General features: G+C 38.5%; 1 protein-coding gene across 2 annotated transcripts in view; it reads right to left on the bottom strand.

Annotated features, from left to right (window-relative positions):
* Nucleotides 1-19,901, bottom strand: part of LOC124796652 (nardilysin-like) — a 381,435-nt gene that overhangs the window by 24,654 nt on the left and 336,880 nt on the right. For both annotated transcript variants that reach the window (XM_047260712.1, XM_047260713.1), the window contains exon 20: nt 14,130-14,157. In XM_047260712.1, coding sequence (XP_047116668.1) covers nt 14,130-14,157 — 28 coding nt within the window. The remainder of the gene's footprint in view (nt 1-14,129; nt 14,158-19,901) is intronic.

The raw sequence follows: 19,901 nt of genomic DNA, 5'->3' as shown, positions 1-19,901 counted from the left end.
TGATGCATATTCCATCTCCACATCTTCATCATCATGCAGTGCGTACCCTTAGCTCGTTGGTACCTTGAGTAACAAGCTTCATACGCAATTTGTACCACTGTTTAAACGTGGGTTTGGGGAATGCAATGGATTGTCATATGACCACACAGTTTTAAATCTGACAGCGGATGCAAGATTTTGCAAAGCTTGTTTGATGCCAATGGGCATTAAGGATAATGTAAATACTGGGCTTGACACATGGGCACAACAAATTTTGTCTCCATTTCCAACAGTCTGTGGGCAACACCATTAGTGTTGGATAGAAAACCAGCAGGCTCACGTCTATTCAACTGATTGAAGACTTAAAAAGCCATTAGTGCTCAGAACATTGATTCTTATAAATTGCCTTATTCAGATGAACTCTTTTCTAAACTTCTAAGAGGTAGACAAATCTCCAAAGCCAATCTTATACAGGTGTATTTTCATTTGCCTCTTGACGAAAACAGTCAGGAGATATTAGTCCTGAACACACAATTTGTACTATATCAATGTAACAGGATAACTTTGGTGTAACCGGTGCCCTGTTTCCACAAGAAATGATTATCTTTTTAGTGGTCTGAAGGGTGCAATCTGGCTTTTCAGAAATTAAAATTGACCCTCCAAGTAGCCTCCTGTCTTGTGATTTATCAGTCCCACGTTTCATCTTCAGCATATGACTCTACTTGGCAAATTTACAATATTCTATTCATTGCCACATTTCTGCTAAGCATCCTAATGCAGATGCACTATTCCACCTTCTATCAAGCTCTGATCCTGAATTTGATTGCCAGAAATCAGCTAACCAGCGCAATTGCTCGATGAGTTACCCACAAATTCACAGCACACTGGTAAAGCATCTTGATGTGACTGCTTTTTCAATGTCCAGCTGGGTTGGCTGGCCTCTCAAGTACTCCAGTGCTGAACCTCCCTGTCTTCACCTTGTTTTCATCCTCACTGGTGGCAACTTCCAGTCTGGCAAGGTGTTGTGCCCCTTGCAGAAGATGGTGACTGTGGTTGGGTGGCAGTACCATACTATCTACAATGTTGGGTGCTTCAGTTCAAGAGTCAATCTCACTAGGTGTTTTCTCGGATGAGGCAACTAACACACTGAGATAATGTCTACTGGCTTTGTGTCTATGACAATATTTCATAAAAGGTGTGACAGTGTGTCATACGATAAGCACACCAACTGGTCCCATCACAGGCATTCTCACAATGGCATGCATACAAGCAGCAATGGAAAAGTATCCAAGACGACTCTGAATTCTGTTTCCTGGTGTCCATGTGGTTAACCCTGGTGAATGCCTTCTATTTCCCACACATTGTGTTCCTCCAACTGTCAATGGTGACCATGTTGGGAGCCTTGGAGCACATCTTTGCAATACATGAATGGTAGTGGTCCCCAATCCAAAGTGGCCTATTCCTAAAGGTTTCACACCCAAAATGGTATTAAACACATTATTACACTGTTCTTACATCCAGTCTCAAATCGACTGGTAGAATAGTTCATTCGCCTCTTTAAAGTGCAAGTACTGAAGGATATTGGATCTGCAAAATTGACTTTAGTGCTAAGCACTTTCCTAGCTTCCAGGTCCATGGCTGTCAATGGTTTAAGCCGAGTGGAAATTCTTCATGGGCGCATTCACAAGAAGCTTCTGGGTCTCTTGTGTCTGCCCCAAAACATGAAGCAGATGTAGCCTTTTCTTGTGGGTGCCTATGTGTGTGACCACATTTGGGGTAAGTAGAGGGCGGATCCAGAAGTCTATGTCATAACGATAGTTGTACCCCGTGGGATGCTGCACTAATGCCACAACCACCTCTAGAATGATCTTAGAACAATTTCTGTTTGTGGCTCTGATGAACATTTGGTTCAGGAACTGACAATTTAAATTGTTGTTATGGAAATGATTTATGTTCAATAAATGCTGTGGTCTGAAGTGAGGGTTACAAGAATGGTCATGTTTGCAATCAGGAGAATCAGATACTGGATGGGACAAATGGTCTTGCCTTTTGAGGATTTTCAAAATCCCTCCACATATTGTGAGCAGCATTCCATCACGAAGTGGCGCTGCCTGGTGGCTGTTTTCACAACTCGAGGCTTGTAATGGCTGGAGATAGGACAGCAGCTGGAGAGATGATCTTCTCTTTCATGACATGCAGTAGGGCAGAATTAATCAACAATATGGGCCTCCTCTAACAGTTGTGGTGAAACATTTTGCTCCTTGAATCGTTCAGGCATGATGTCGGGTACACAGATGATATGACAGGTTTCCATTGCACCATCATGTGTAGCAGAATAAAATTGTATACTATTCAGTATTCTCTTAAGAAGTGGAAGAGCCTCAAGTATTTTGCTCAGTTGTCCAATGGTGTGGTTACTCACTGCAAATTATGAAAGAATTGGCTAAAGTTGTTACATTCTACCAACTGTAGTTTAGAGTTTGTTTCCCGTTGGAAGAACATGCAAGTTGACGTCTGCATGGTTTCATGGTGGCTTTAGTGTGCATGTGTACTCTTAGTCAATATGGCATCACGTCCTCAGAAATTGATTTTGGCTCACTTCTGAGTGTTTCTACAATGATGGTGGTTCATGGTTAGTGTGTTTTCTTTCCATATGCAAACTGCTTGGCAGATTAGATATTTATAGCTGTCAGTTTTGCACTGGCATGGTGTGTGTGTGTGTGTGTGTGTGTGTGTGTGTGTGTGTGTGTGTGTTTTCCCAGTTGGTTTAGGCACCCCGTCTAACGAAATTTGATTTTGAGAGTGTTTCTGCAGTGAGGGGGTTGGGTTGTTTTTGGGGAAGGAGACCAGACAGCGAGGTCATCGGTCTCATCAAATTAGGGAAGAACAGGGAAGGAAGTTGGCCGTGCCCTTTGAAAGGAACCATCCCGGCATTTGCCTGGAGCGATTTAGGGAAATCACGGAAAACCTAAATCAGGCTGGCCGGACGCGGGATTGAACCGTCATCCTCCTGAATGCAAGTCCAGTGTCTAACCACTGCGCCACCTCGCTCGGTGCTTCTGCAGTGACATGTGGTTGGTAATTTTGGAGATTTTTGTTTCCACTGTGTGCAAAACAACTGGAAGATTAGGGATCAATAATCTGATGCTTTGCACTATCAATGGTGTTTTGAGATTGTTGAGTTGTGGAACTGATTGAATCCTTGTACTGATTTCCTATAGCAATGCTTGCACCATTCACATTGTAAGTTCAGTGATATGGAATGAAACCCATGTGTCATTTGGGAGGAAATGGTAAATCAGTGCCACTTGTGGTACTATAAGTGTTAAGCAACTGTAACTGAATGTGACTGGCAAAACTAAAACCAGCTGAGCCACTTCTGTTAGAACTGTCACTCAGTCACATGTGTCCCTGTTTGGATTGGCTGAGGACAGGTGGTTCATGAAAGATGTATCTGCGTGAGCATTGAGTTTCAGCTGGCTATGTTTTATGAATCCGTCTTGATCTTGTTGGCTGTGAGTATTGGATGAACATGTGCACATCTAGTTATGCTGTTGCCTTGTGATGGTCAGTGTCTGCCTCGAGTATTCTCATTGTGTATCTTGCCATTATTCAAAAACAAATCTGCCTATCAATTTTGACTTGTGGCATTAAGTTGCTCACTGTCTGCCTCGAGTATTCTCACTGTCTGTTTTGTTTCTTAATCTTGTGGCTGTGTTTAGTGAACATATATCTTTGTTTATATTTTAAGTGGTTGCCTTTGTGATGATCAGAACATACTGCCCTCATGTGTTTGAGAATTATGAACGATTGTAAAGAATAATGTATGTGCTTTGTCACAGTTCACCTCCTTAATCAGAGGGTAGTCTGAGCTCTATACCGCAAAAGCCTGTACCTAGATTGGATCTGCTTATACCAAATGATAAGCCGATATTAGTGTGTTTATTACTAGCAAGGCTATTGCCATATAATTTTATGGCACTGTTAGTATTCACTAGGCCAAAGCCTGTGCATTTATAAAGGTACATTGAGGTTATACCTAAGCTACGTCCATATGGGAGATGACTCCTAGGTATTAACAGCTCAGTAGTGTTCTTCTATTGCCTAGTTGCTGTAATCCAACCAATAGCAGACTGTGCTTGAGTAGGTAGCACAAGAAACATTGCTGTGCTGCAAATGTGATGCACGCACCTCTCTGAAACATACCAGTGACTCTCTGATTTGTAACCAGTGCTATAGTTTCTCTAAATAGAAGTTTGGTTTATAGTTTATTTTGTTTTTGTGGATTTTAGTGTTTAGTTTCTTCTGTTTCATATCAAACAATGAAGAGTGCGATAAGTAGTGCCGGCCCATCACATGAAATGAAACAGAAGAAGAAAAGAATGCTACACATGTGGGCCCATGAATCTGTGTGTTTGATGAGGAACTGTTTTTCGGAAAGAAACAGGGATAGGTGAATCCTTATTTCCTGTTGTTCGTGTCATTAAGAGGGCTGCAACAGCTTTGAAATTAAGCAACCATACTGCTGAAACAATAGAGAAATATAAGAGTACAATACAAACTGTGATGGGAGTGGCACAACAATGCTGCAGCCACAGGAAAAAAGCATCTGAGGAAAATGAAAGTGATAGTGTTAGACGATTTCTAGAAAGATGCTGTTTGCTGTTGTATATATTTCTATTACACGAGAAAGGAACACACCACACTACCTAAACTGTTTATGTTGTTTTGGAAAGACAATTTTTTAAAAGGAAGCAAATTATCATTGCTTACAGCACACAAAGACATATGTTTCAGCTATTCAGTGTCTAACAGATGTAAAATCTTAATGGAATGAGCAGATGTTGTTGCATGGTATGGCAAATTTCTGTGTAGGATCATTAGTGTGACAATAGAAAGTACAGTGTGGCTTGGATTACTATCAGCCATTCATTACATAGAGGTTGGAATGATAGTATGCCCAAGTGGGCAACAGTAGTGCATATGTTACTTTTGTTTTATGTGCAGGCACATAGGACAGTTTTGTGTTAAGTTGCCTGTTAATGTTTTGTTTGAGAAAGGAAGTTTATTATCATGAAGAGATGAACTGTGTAGTTTTTCAAGAGTAGTTCAAGACACTGCTTATGAAAAATCAGACTAGATCATCTGTGACTATCATGGATAATGCTCCATATTATTCCACTGTTCATGGTAAGAGACAAACTTCAGCAATAAAGCAAGACAAACTTATTCAGTGGCTGAAAAGTGGATCTTAAAGCAAACTTGAAGAACGGTGAATTACTCAATATTGAGGCACTTCAATGCGATAGAAGTTGCCATATCTGAAGAGAAACTACTTGTGGAAGTTGTTAGGCAAGTGACAAGCAGGACCTGGACGAAAATTGTGAACAGCATTTCAAGTGTCATCAGAAAGGCACCCAAAAATGTAGGTGTTGTGGAGGAATCCATTGAAAAGCTATTTATACATCTGAAAAGAAGCAGTGATAGCTCGAGTAGTCACAAGAAGACCATTCTAAATCAGATTCTGACAGCAATCAGAGTGGCATTTTCCCTTTAGTATATGTATTGCAAATATATAAGTAACTGTAAATAAAATCAGGCATACAAATGTTACCTGCTTGCTGTTGAGTCCCCCCCCCCCCCCTTTCCCCACCAGCCCCCTAGAGAATGCTAGCAGCAGCACCAATGGGGCATGAGTTGCCATAAGCCATGTCCAGCAACACTTCCATCTGCCCACCTGAATTGTCAACACCAATCATTCATCTGATTGATTATAATACTGACTTTGGATATAAGGATTATTGACAGACAACTCTCAGTGATATCTTTCAATAAATGGCTACAGCCTTAGGTGTAAGTTACGTCACTGCAGGGTATATACATGGACAAGGAAACCAACTGCATGACTTTTCCCAGATTTCCCAGTTAAAACTACACATTTTACCAGATGAAAATACACTTTCAGTGACAGTAAACTTTCCTTCAAAACTGTAAAACTTATCAATCCTTTGAATGGTAAAGGTTTTATAGACCGGCACTTTACAAAACAAAACTCAGCTCACATCACGTTATCTCACAAGAGAATGACAGCAGATATCAAGAGCCTAGGACATGCCACCAGAAAATGACAGCAGATATCAAGAGCATAGGACATGTCATGCAGTCAGCCAATAGCAAACAACTGTTAAGCAGCAGGAACACACAAATACGAAAAGTTCATGCTTTAAATTTATATACATAGGGCATAGCTACAAGAAAAGCTAAGCTTTCACATACAATATTGATCTTTTTTGCTTGTGTTTCCCTTTAAGACATATCCAACACAAATTTTCAATGATGATTTAAATGTCTGGTCTTCAGGGCCCAAAAATTTTCTAAGGGGCTGGTTCTCAAAGTGTTAAGTTTTGAATGAGAGTCAAATGCTTTGTGATTTTAAAAAATCATCACACATCCTCCCATGTAACAACATTCACCTTGCACAAAAGGAAATTTACTTTGATAGTAATACTTCTTAAATCACTATTTGCAATATTTTCCCACAACCTGTTAGGAACAGGTTTGTTTGAGCAGTTGCCAGAGAGCGGCAGAATACAGGAGTTACTGAGCATGCACAGCTGCAATGATGTAGAAAGTTCACGCTTGGTGTTTACTCTGCTCGCACACCTTTCGTCCCATTTCTGTTTGGAATTTCATGTGTAGTGGAGTATCACCTGACCATGTGCAGCAGTCCAGCATTTTGTTCAGAAGGTGTGAAGAACCATATTATTATTTTTATTATTTCCTTTCTTCCTCTCATTCTTTTCATTTTATACATATAAGACACAAAACAAGGAGAGAGATGCTCTTCAATTTTTTAATTCCTTTAGATTCAACTGTTCGTCTCTACATGCGATAGCAGATGGACGTATTGCAAGTTCTGCCGACTTAACATTGTTAAAAATTGTGTATTTCAATTGTACAGTAAAAAAGTGTCATCAAGACAGTAAAGTTTATTCACACAGTCATTTTCTGTTCATTATTCCACGACACGCCAAGAATCCTCCATCAAAAGGACCGCGTGAGCAGAGGAGGGGCGATCTGGAACCAGTATTATCATACCAATCTCCACACACAAAAGTGGTAACAAAAGAGGATGTACATAAATTTACGAATGTTAAATGCTGAAGATACGTAGTCAATATTGAAGGTCTGTTTATATTAGTGCCAGTTAAAGTTCACCCAGAATATGAGTACTTTCCAATTTTGTTTTTTCAATTATTCTTTCAAAATTTTCCTTTTAATTATTTAAGCAGTAAATTTTTATTAAAGTTTCCAATCCATTTTATCATTACAAGAAACTAATGAGGCCTTTGTTGCATTTGTTACAAGTCCATGAGATTGGAACTATTAACAACTTGAAGGAGCAAATTAAAAATTAAATAATGCCTACAATCAAGACACGCCAGGAATGCAGATTTCAGCAGTTAAGGTAGGAAGCTGCTACGCTGTATGCTTACATGGCCGCACTTGGCGCCATCTCTCTCGCAGTAAATAATCTCTTTTCCTTCTCATTAATATACTTCACAGAAAGTGCATTTCTCTATAAAAGACAAAAATCTGTATAAAGTCAACATTACGGTGCAAAATAATTCTTGCAAATTCTGTAAGATCAGAGAATACTCAGGTTCATTAATGAAAACACACATAAAACTGATTTAATTGAAAGATACCGATACAAACAAAATTCCATTTTTGTATTTTTTTTTCTTTTCATAATTTTGTTAAACATTTTTTAACAATGGAGTCAAAGGAAAAGGCCACTGTTCAAAATTCATTACAAAATGCAATATGCCAATATGGCAGAAATCCGAGCTTACCAACAGTTGAAAGTAATGCGCCAATTCGTGAACTGACTGATGGCTACCAAAACAACCAGCTTGGCATTCCATTATTAAAAAATGATGACACTAGTGATATAACTTATCATGATGTCACTTTTATGATACTCGATGGGCAATTTCTCAGTTCTCACCGGGAAACATTTTTCCAAATAGTGAAACTGAAGCATGCGACAGCGAAACTTCCTCTGACTATTTGCTCAGTACGTCGCGAATGCAAGGGCAGGAAACAGTTCAAAAAAGGAATGTAAATACTAGTGCCAACCACAATTTCACACAACTCGTGCAACTAATAACACAACAGCTTACAAGACAACAGGAATTTCAAGAAAGTGTAACACAACAGCTTAAGAGTGTAACACAGCAGTTCACAAAACATCAGGAAAATATAGGGCGACAGCTTATACAGCAAAATCAGGCATTTAACGATCTCAAGAATAGTATTAGTCAACAGTTCAGTGAGGTGAGCAAAAATATACATACTGACTTATCTGACAAACTATCTAGGAAGTTAAATATCCAGGAAGTTAAACAACTAAAACAAGAAATAATTACCGACTTGTCCCACAACATAAATACTTTAACAGAAAAGGTAACCTCTGTATATTGAAAACAGGAACAACTTGCAGGTGAGTTGCAAAACCACAGTGAAGCATACTCCCAAATTCAGGATACGCAATCCCATGTGAATGCGCCAGTAAAAAATGTGACAAACACAGTCAGCAACCTGCAAGACATATGCAAAAACCTACCTACAGAAATACACAAGTTGAGTCTAAGAGTAGATCAGTTAAGTTTAGAGTCAGAATTTGCCAAAAAACAGAGAGATAAGTCATGTGCAGATGTAAAGGAAATAATTGAAAAAGCTGAAGCCGGGATGCTGGATAAGGGCAGGACCCTTGCTAAAAAGGTAGTGTCAGAAAGCAAAATTTATGTAGATACTGTACAAGAAGCTTTTAGAGAAATAAAGTCAACTTCTGGATAAAATGAACTTGGGTTTAAAGGAAGCAGAGGAAAGGTTGCGAGGTAGCGTTACTAAACCTCCTGACATTCCAAAACAACATATGACAGAAAACAAACCTATGCTTTTAGAGAAGTGAGATACCTTCACTGGTTACCCACAATACGGAGTTAGCCCGTTGAAGGAAAGTACCAAAAGTTGCACAATGCAATAACACTTGCCGGCAGTTGCACCTGTCAAGCAAGTGCAGTTGCCATGCGGTACCCCACAAGCAAACATAAACATGCCTGCCACTGACAGCAAGACATGCTTGTCAAAATTACTTGCAGATGAGGGATTACGTAGGCATCAACAATTTCTGATATTTACTTCTGAAGGAAAAAGAACACACCCTGTGCTCTTTATCAGAGCATTTCAAAATGTTTTACCTTGTACCTGGACCAAAGCCCAGAAAATTAGAGTTGTTGTTGGATACACACAGGGTGATGTTGGGCTATGGGCATGGCAGAATGTTGTCACTAATACAAACAGTTTGAGAGATCATTTCAGGACAAGTATTGGTCTGAGGCCGTACAATAGAGGCTCAGACGTGAAGTATCCACCCCAGCTCCATTCAATAGGAAAGTACAGAAGCTTAAGGGGCTCTTTTGAAAAACATTTGAATAAAATCAGAAACTGGATGAATCCGATATCTCAAGTAGATGTGCTGAAAATTTTAAAGAGCCGGCTTCCTGCCCACATTAAGGAAAAACTCATTACCATCCCGGAACACGTCACCGAATACTTTCTATCTGTACTGGACTCAATAGATTTAATATATGAAGAGAGACCAGTACAACCGAAACCTGTTAATATGCCGATAGCAACACAGAGATTTATGGACCAACAAGTAAACAATGGATTCATAGAACAACACGGATGGCAACCTTACCCCACACAGACGTATGGTAATGGTAATCACAATGGAAATGGAGAAAGATGTTAAATACAAAGGTGGATATACAAGAAATGGGCAAAAATTAGTAAACACAATTACAATGGACGAGTAGAATTTGGCCAGGCTGTACAATATGTACAGACACAAGATACTAGCAATAATCAGCCGATCGCTTGGCAAACACAAAACAATAACCGACAACCGAACAACCCACAGACAGTGGAATTCGGCCACCAAAGTAACACACATATGCTGAATAACACGCAGAGACAAAGAGAATTTCAGTCGAGAGCCTCTAGTAAGATTATTGTACCAGTCCGAACATGTCCAAACAATTTAGAAGAACAGCTTATGAAACGCCTTTGTATGTGGGGGCAGGAGCTTCGAATTTCAAATATTACCGTTAGGATTGAATGAAGTGCAGGTGTATTTATTGCTGCACTTGACAGAGTACTAGGGCCTGAACTTTTGAGTAAGGTAACAGTATATGTGGATGACCTTTTAGTCGCTACACCCACTTGGGTAGAAGATTTAAGATTAATTGAACAAGTATTGAGCCGTTTTTCCGAATATGGAGTAACAGCAAATCTCAAGAAATCTAATTTTGAACAACAAAAGGTAAAATTTTTAGGACACATAATCTCTTCGCAAGGCATAATGCCAGATCCTAAAAAACTTTATGTTCTTAGGAACTGCCCTATTCCGCAAAACCATAAACAATTAAGGCCTACTTACGCCTAGTGTCATTTTTCAGGAAATGCATCCCTAACCAACTTATGAACAGTGACGCTCTACTCAATCTTCTCCGGAAAAACAGACCTTGGGTATCGGACAAGCAATGTCAAAGCGACTTTGAAAACATCAAGCGAGCCCTATTAAACGCTAATATTTAATCTCAACCAGACATGAGGAAAGATTTTTGATTCTGCACAGACGCATCTTCTTACGGTCTGGGTGCATGCCTTTTCCAAATGGTAGCAGAAGAAGAAGGAAATCTCATTCGACTTTGAAATAGTATACATAAAAGGAAATCAAAACATAATAGCTGATGCTCTTTCTCGACTTCCACAAGGCTTAGAGGAATTCAACAACCTTTTAGAACAGGAAGGTGAAATAAGAACTATGTTGATGAAGGACAAACATTCCAACCATACTACGTTCACATGTGCAAACATGGAACAATTACAGCAGAAGACACATGGTGGAGTAATGTAAGAGCAAAACTTGCACATAATGGCGATGAAAAATCAAAAAGGTTTTTCACTCTTCACAAAGGTTCTTGTTCCATAGGAAACCTCCCGGACAAGAGAAATGGTGTGTGTGTTTCACAGAGGAATGTGTGAATGAGTTTACCTTATACACACACAATACTTGGCACCATTAAGGCACTGCAAAATGCACTGATAAAATAGCTAAATATTGTTATTTCCCTAACATTAGGTGAAGAGTACTACAGGTGGTAAGAAAGTGTATTGTTTGCCAGAAAGCAAAACATTCTAACATCTCCAAACAGACAGAACTACATCCCATTGTGGCTAAGAAACCTGTTGAAAAGGTATCGTTAGATGTGGCTGGACGCTTTCCCAGAGGTAAAGGGGAAGTAAAATATATAGTAGGCCTGTATGATATTTTCACTAAATACATAAAACTGTATGCTGTACAGAAAGTTACAGGCAGTTCAATTATAAGACGAATTAAAGAGGAGTCGCAAGATTAGGAAAACCAGAAGTTATCAGATAATGCCTCATATTTTACGGGATGTAAATGGAAGGAGTTTGTAGATCCCAACCAAATCAAACACATTTTAGTATCCAAATTTCATCCCTAAGTGCCCCTATAGAAAGTGTGTTTAAGGAATTCAACAGGTTTGTGAGGACCTACAGACCTCGTAAACATACCAAGTGGATTGAACATGTCATTCCTTTCTTACAAGTTGTTAACAACCTTCCCCATACATCAGCTGGATTTACACCAAATAAGCTGTTGTTCAATTGCAATCAGGTAGATGAACGGGAAAAACCTTTACCCAAGATAAAAATACTGGAATTATCACTGGATGATAAAGTACAACAAGCAGTAATAAACCTTGAAATAAGGGCTAAATATAGGAAAGAATTGATGACAGAAAGTTGAAACATACAAAACAGTTTTACACAGGACAAAGTTGTTGCATAGAACACATCCCAAATCCCCAAAAATTGGAAACTGAACCATAAGTGGCAATTACTATACACAGGACCATACATAATTACCAAAATCCCCTACCCAGGAGCATACAGATTGGCACATGTGAACACTGGTAAAGACAAGGGCCTTTACCCACACAAAGACTTGAGAAAATTTATATAAAACTCTGCTAAAGCTTTTCTGAGTGGTTTTCGGGAAGTCAGTTTTCTTGGAGTACAATTACTGCATTATCTCACACCTGATTCTTTATTATGACATAATGTCAAAAGTGCAAGAAGATGAAAACATGCACTTTAAATTCGGTACACAGTTGAAACTTGCTAACAGTGTGGGATGAAACAATTCATTTCAAATAAATTGACTTCCTCTGCAGAAAAGATTAATAAAAGTCAAATTTCTTTAGCAAACTGATGAAAATAACTTCATCAGTCTGCAAAGCGATTACTGCTTGTTTGCCAATAATGTGGAAATAAAATAAAATCAGGAAACTGAAACTAATAACATATTTTAGTCTTTGTAACTATGTGAATGTATTTTAATTCATTTCATTGTTCCCAGCCACAGAAATCCATTTTGTTTTCATCTGAATTGAGAGCTGTAAATGATGAGAGAACAGCAAGATCACTAAACATAAACGGCATGTCATGTGGAGACTACTCTCCTCTATAACTTTGACTGCTCTGTGCATGTTCAAATCTGGCAGCTTGGGCGTGCAAGAACAATTTTTCTGGGTAGCATCTGCCTGCTTGGAGCTATTGCTTATGCACCTAACAGCCATGCTTCAAGTAGTGAGAAGTAGGAGAATGCACTTCTCACATGTGACTGCAGCATAAGCCTGCTGGCAACTGTTCAAACGAATCTAATTTAAACAGTTGTGATGGCACTCTCATCAAAACCAGTTTGTTGTTACGAAGTATTGCATTGTCTTCATCTCAAAACCTTTGACACATTTTGCTGTCAGCAGACCCTTGTAGATGCACTGCATTTTGTTGTTGTAAATGGTGCATTTTCTCTGCAACTTAAGTTTTATACTGGTGTTTTTTTCTCATTTGCGGTTTTACTGTAGCAGTATTATTCTGCAGCAGTGAGCTAAAGTGAAATTCTTTGTTTGAGTATCAGTTCTTACCCATCAAAATTACAAAAATTAACTCAAAAGTAAAGCAATGAAATATTCCCAGACTTCTAAAAAATTCCCAGGTTTTTTCCCCAGATGAAAAAATTTTTAGGTTTTTCCCAGGGTGTATATGCCCAGTACTGTTAACAAAGTTACTGATATGAAATGAGCGCCGTAGGTTGAGAATTAGCTTGGCTGTAGCTTAGTAAGCTGCTGCTAGTGTCTAATAATTCATCCAACCTTTACTACTGAGTACTTGGTAATATCTGAGTTATGTAGGTAAGTAACTCTGCTACAGGGGTGGTTGTCATTGTTCATCAATATCAGTAGGTGGCTGTGTTTCTCTGACCAGTTGAAGAGCTTTTTCTGCCTTGACATTCACTATTCCTTGATATCAGAATTTTAATTTCTTGAAGCATTCAATTCACTGACATTGCTGATCAAGTCCTGAATTGTTCATTAATTGCATGTTAGTAATTGGTGTGTTTTAAAGATGAATGTTGACAGCCAGTCATGCTGCTGGTTTTGGAGAGAAAGAATTTAAAACATTTAATAGATCATATTAGTTATTAAGGTCTCTGTTTTGGAATAAGACCATCTGTGCCTTCCTTATGTCTTCCAGCCTCATCAGTTTCAGGGTTCAAGCCATCGTTGTTACCAATGATGCACTGATCGGGCTGGGTCAAGTTCTGATGTCTGGCACAGGGTTTGCTCTTTAGACATCTGGTGTTCCAAAATTGCATCCAGTCCCAGGGACTGAAAATTATTTGCTTATCCAATCTTATACTGAAAGATTTAAATAAACAAGATTGCTGCATCTCCTCAACTGATTCTTGTCACAAAAAAACCTTCACTTCACTTCCCAATGATGTCGCCTTGGTACAATGATATAAAATAAGGGTTAGGGGTACACTGATTCACCACAAAGCACTGAAATGGCAACAGGCCAGAAATGCTGTAGAAATAAGATGAGACGTAAAAAATCTGTAAGTGTTCTACTTCATCAATCACAAATAGTAACAGGTAATTTCAAGAATTTTCTTACTCAGATTACCAAAGAAGCATTTAACCTACCTTTTCGGGCATCCTTACATCCCACCACCTGAAAAAAAAAAAAGACTTACAAAGAAATATAACTTAAAAGTGTATCTGAAAATATTTAACACGTATCTTTTGCATAATTATATGTCTTCACAGCAATTTGTAATGATACACAAAATTTTTCCTCAAAATTTTGCTCATTACTGTGACTCAGTTGTTATAAGCAGGTACAGGTTTAGAATGAAAATTGATGCCAGTATATTGTAGCAGTATGGAAAATGTAATCCATTAGAAGAGATGTTAGGATGTAGCCTCACGAGCAACTGATGCAATGTGTGGAATAGTAGGCATGTTGTCAGACCTTGTATTGGCCATCAGCATGATGGCTGAGTGCAGGATGGAGAAGTCATGGAATATGAACGCATTCCATCATGGCAAGACACTATGAATATCTTGGTACCAGAGCAATCATTGACATGTTGCTGATGTCACAGATTATATAACAGCAGATAGACAGGGCAAAATACAGCAAACTGCTCACCAGTTCAGTGCAGCACAAAAGCAGCAGCATCAACAATAGTTAAATAGCCAGATAATTGAGAAGCATTTTCTCACTATTGGGGATACAGGTGCCTGCACCCCACACATCAATATAAATTAGCATGTGTACAGGAAAACCACCCTCACACACTCAAAGCATGAGAAGTATTCTCAAGGACAGATGAATCAAGGGCAGAGTATGCCAAAAGCCTCATGAGGTGATGCATTGAGTTTGGAAACACCATTCAAGTAGCGGTGATGGTATTAGTAACAGATGTGCACAAGGGAAGAAATGAGACCTCGAATATCTCTGCCATCATTTCTCACATGCACATGATACAGGAACCTACGACTGTATGCATCTATTTTTTCACATACAACAACCTGTACAATCTGCATGGCAATGCATCACCCCATTGATCCTAAACCGTTTGAGAACATCAGGATTTTTTTTGGGATGACCCCCCCCCCCCCCTCAGTTCTTCTGGCCACAATTTTATTGAACTTATCTGCAGATGCCATTGAGGGAGATACGTTTCACTTGTGATCAGCTCTGACCAGTATCTGAGACCTGTGAGCAGTGATAAAGCAGTCATGGGTCAGGATGCCTTCTCAATACTTTTGATGATTCATGAAATCTGTTTTGTGATTTCCAAAAAAGTATGCTACACATTATTAACTAGATGTCTAATTCAGTTGCTCATGAGTGTACGTGGGTAAAACACTCATCCAGCTACATCTTTTGTGTTCATGTACGTTAAAGTGGCTCTACAACTAATCATGGAGCCACATTTATAACATTATTATCTAGTACTGCTGCATGGTGCCACATTATGAATACAGCTGAAAGAGGATGTATCTGTGCATTTTGAAGCAATCCTAGACTGACTCAAACTAAGACTTTTTTAGTGTATTTTTAGAATTTGTTCAATTCTGGCTAATATGGAATATGTCATCTTATTTTAAATTTGTAGAGGTGCAAAAGCAATTCACTTCTTGATAGTGATAATAGCAAAATAAAATACTTTTTCCAAAATGAACTATCTTTCTTGTCTTATGTTGATTTCAATTCAGAAAAATGGATCTACTTCAAGCAGTGTTTGGGCATGAAATCTCTGAACAATAATTAAAACAGAACAAATAAATATAGAAATTTTGCACCTTCAGAATATAATGAAAACAAGTTAACAGACAATATTATGTTTCACAGAAAATACAAGTGACTTGATCATTCAAAAGTTACTGAATAAAACCAAAGCCCAGTTGCAAAGCAAGGTTCCACAGGTTAAAGTAACTATAAATTTCTTATAAAAAAAGATCAGTAATTTACTATCGAAAACAGTCTTGATCACAATTTATTTATTATTTATGGTGACCGGTTTGGACCTCTACTGTGGTCATCTTCAGACCAAAGAGTAAGAACCTCCTTCAGATGGTAAAACACTAGTAGTAGTGTTTTATCACCTGAAGGAGGTTCTTACTCTTTGGTCTGAAGATGACCACAGTAGAGGTCCAAACCGGTCACCATAAATAATAAGTAAATTGTGATCAAGACGGTTTTTGATATTAAATATTTGTAACACATTGATCACTGTTCACTCCCACAATGTATTCAAAAGAAATCAGTCATTTGTTTCTAAGAATTGACTGTGAAAGTTTATTGAATAAAAAATTCCTTGCATAATAGAACAGTGAGTTCTCTGCTTCATTGTAAATGCAGGTGACACGCGCTGAGATTTAAGCTATTGTCTTAGCAAATCAATTAATCACTTGTAAGCAACCAATCTGATTTAACAAGTGATATATAGGACAATCTGATGAATATTAATAAATCATAGAAAACTACACTCAGTATCAATCATTACATATGACAAATAAGGAAGTGTTATTGCACAAAAAAGGAGCAAAATGTGAAAATCAATGCAGATATACATTACAATTAAAGTAAAAGGACAGCAAGTCTGTTGATACTGCCACTGTAGAATGTCTGGCTTTGCTGACAGAAACAGCATCTCAGTTTTACTGGCACTGCTTCATCATTATCGAAGTGAAGTCCTCAAATGTGTTCTTTAAGTTTAGGAAACAGATGAAAACCAGGTGGGGCCATTTCAGGACCGTATGGAGGATGACCGATGACAGTGAACATATGACATCGGCTTGTACCACCAGATGTTGCAACTCTTGCGAGTGGTCTGGCATCATCATTCTAAAGGAGAAGGTGCTCCATGTGTGGACAAACTTTTTGAATTTGAAACTCAATTACAGCACACTGTTTCTCACACATTGACATAGTTATGTTACACACCATCATGTTACATGTAACAATTCGGAGCCCTCTAACAGAAGAGGCCTACAAATATGTAGACATGAAGAATAAAGATGTAGAATGTTAGTGACATTTGTTTGATTTAAAAAGTTTTAAGGGTTATCACACAAATAATTTGGAGGCATTACTTTTCAGCATGCCCTCATAATAATGAAACATTTTATTTTCAACTAAACAGACTTATAATGTAACTCTAATCTAGCTACTCTGAGCTTAACCAGGCTTACCCCAAGTTCCTCTGAAAGTCCCTGATATTTCCCTAATTTCCAGACAAGTTTTAGCATTTTTCTCTGACAAATTCTGAGATCTCAAGGATAAGTAAAGACATAAGTTTGTAGTGCTCTGACAATTTCTGCATAAATTCTAGAACCACTTGGTCTTCCTCTGTCGTGAACACACAATATTTTAAATAGAAGTGTGAGAGAGACGAATCCGACCTACTGCGCCCTGCATGTTTGTGCGTGCAGATCTAAAAACAGTCATGAGCAAATTGTGGATGCGGCGGCTGAACGGCAGCCGACAAGTATCTGCTGTATGATCCATAGAGTTCCAGTGTATGTGTTGAGAAGAACAAGGAGTGTTTATGTATTATTCTGTGCTTTTAGTGACTGTGATGATTGTTAAGGAAAAATGAAAAAATGAAATTTGACCCTTAAGTAATTCAGGTGTTGGACTTGCTAGAAGCAAGACATGTTCATAAATTATGTGGTTGTTAAACCAAAGCTATTATAAATGTATTTCGTTGAGTCTAATGCGAGACGAATCAGTTGACTTGCAAACTTTCGAATATTTATGGGATAAATGGTGAATTTGTTCTTTGTGGAAGCTGAAATATGCCAAGACTAAACTACAAGTATTCTGCGAGTATCCACTTATTTTGGGAGAGAGAGAGAGAGAGAGAGAGAGAGAGAGAGAGAGAGAGAGAGAGAGAGAGAGAGAGACTGACAAATCAAATTCCCTTAATCAGTTTTTAGAGATCAACATGGCCGACTTAGACTAAGAAGAGATACGACAAGAATAATTCAACTAAGAAGATCCAGTGGGGGGAGTATACAACTCTCACACATCCCAGCGGCGCTGACGTGGAAACAATGTCCGACGCTACAGGCACCAGTTGCGGTTCACCGGTGTTTACCTGCTTCCACAGCTGCCTATCGAAGCCGATGTCGACACCAATGTCTGATGGTGCCGGCTTGCTGTTCAACGGTGCTGACTTGCCGTCACATCCGCTTAACTACGTTGTGAGAATTCTACACCGGGTGAGTGCAGAACAGAACTTTAGTATCTTAGCGAGAAGGGATACAAAGAGTAGAGTGACTTTTATTGGTGTATTTATTATACTTGAGAATTAATTTGTTAAATGATTACTAGATCTAAAACTAATAGGAATGTGAATAATACACAGAGAATTGGGGAAACTTCAGAAGCAGCCATGGCTATGAAAGTGAGTAAGGAAGTGCCAGACTGGTCTGAATTAGTAAATTTAATCAAAGCTCAAAGCGCAGATTCAGTGGCTTTAAGTAAGGAACAAATGCAGCTTTAAATTCTCAAAGTCTTAAGACAGATTTGGTGAATAGTCAATTAAATAATAAACTGGATTTTCAGAATGAAACTTTAAGTTTGTTAAGTGCTAAGGTAGATTCACAAAGTAAAGACTTGAGTAATTTAAGTGAAGGTATGGGAAATTTGAAGACTGAATTCGACGCTTTAACTGCTAAAGTAGAAAATCTCAAGACAGATTTGAAAGGTAACTAACTAGTTCTTTAAGCGGTCACATAAATCAACTGTTCACTGACTTAAATCACAGAAAGAATGATCAACTTCAGGATTTGACAAAGAAGTTAGAATCTGATACTGAAGATACATGTAACAATGTAGAATCTGAACTTAGTGAGAAGTTAGGATCATTTCAAAAGGTATGTAATGCTACATTTGATGCTGTAAAGCAGAGAATGCATACTTTGAAAGAAACTGCTGAAAAGCAGCATAATTTAATACCAATAGCCCAATTGAAAATTGCAGGCATTAACTCTCAAGTAGATAACATGGAAACTTTAAGGAGAAACTAGCAACTTCGGACATAATAAATATAAGTAGTCTGGAGGAACAGGTGTTGTTGTTGTGGTCTTCAGTCCTGAGATTGGTCTGATGCAGTTCTCCATGCTACTCTATCCTGTGCAAGCTGCTTCATCACCCAGTATGTACTGCAGCCTACATCCTTCTGAATCTGCTTAGTGTATTTATCTCTTGGTCTCCCTCTACAATTTTTACCCTCCACGCTGCCCTCCAATACTAAATTGGTGATCAATCCCTTGATGCCTCAGAACATGTCCTACCAACCGATCCCTCCTTCTAGCCAAGTTGTGCCACAAACTCCTCTTCTCCCCAATTCTATTCAATACCTCCTCATTAGTTATGTGATCTACCCATCTAATCTTCAGCATTCTTCTGTAGCACCACATTTCGAAAGCTTCTATTCTCTTCTTGTCCAAACTATTTATCGTCCATGTTTCACTTCCATACTTGGCTACACTCCATACAAATACTTTCAGAAACGGCTTCCTGACACTTAAATCTAAACTCGATGTTAACAAATTCTTCTACTTCAGAAACGCTTTCCTTGCCATTGCCAGTATACATTTTATATCCTCTCTAATTCGACCATCATCACTTATTTTGCTCCCCAAATAGCAAAATTTCTTTACTACTTTAAGTGTGTCATTTCCTAATCTAATTCCCTCAGCATCACCCGAGTTAACTCGACTACATTCCATTATCCTCGTTTTGCTTTTGTTGATGTTCATCTTATATCCTCCTCTCAAGACACTGTCCATTCCGTTCAACTGCTCTTCCAAGTCCTTTGCTGTCTCTGACAGAATTACAATGTCATCGGAGAACCACAAAGTTTTTATTTCTTCTCCATGGATTTTAATTCCTAC

The sequence above is a fragment of the Schistocerca piceifrons genome, chromosome 1 (assembly GCF_021461385.2).
Source record: "Schistocerca piceifrons isolate TAMUIC-IGC-003096 chromosome 1, iqSchPice1.1, whole genome shotgun sequence".
In the NCBI taxonomy this organism is placed as follows: domain Eukaryota; kingdom Metazoa; phylum Arthropoda; class Insecta; order Orthoptera; family Acrididae; genus Schistocerca; species Schistocerca piceifrons.
The sequence above is the reverse complement of the archived record's forward strand: the minus strand, read 5'-3'. Positions and strand labels throughout refer to the sequence as shown.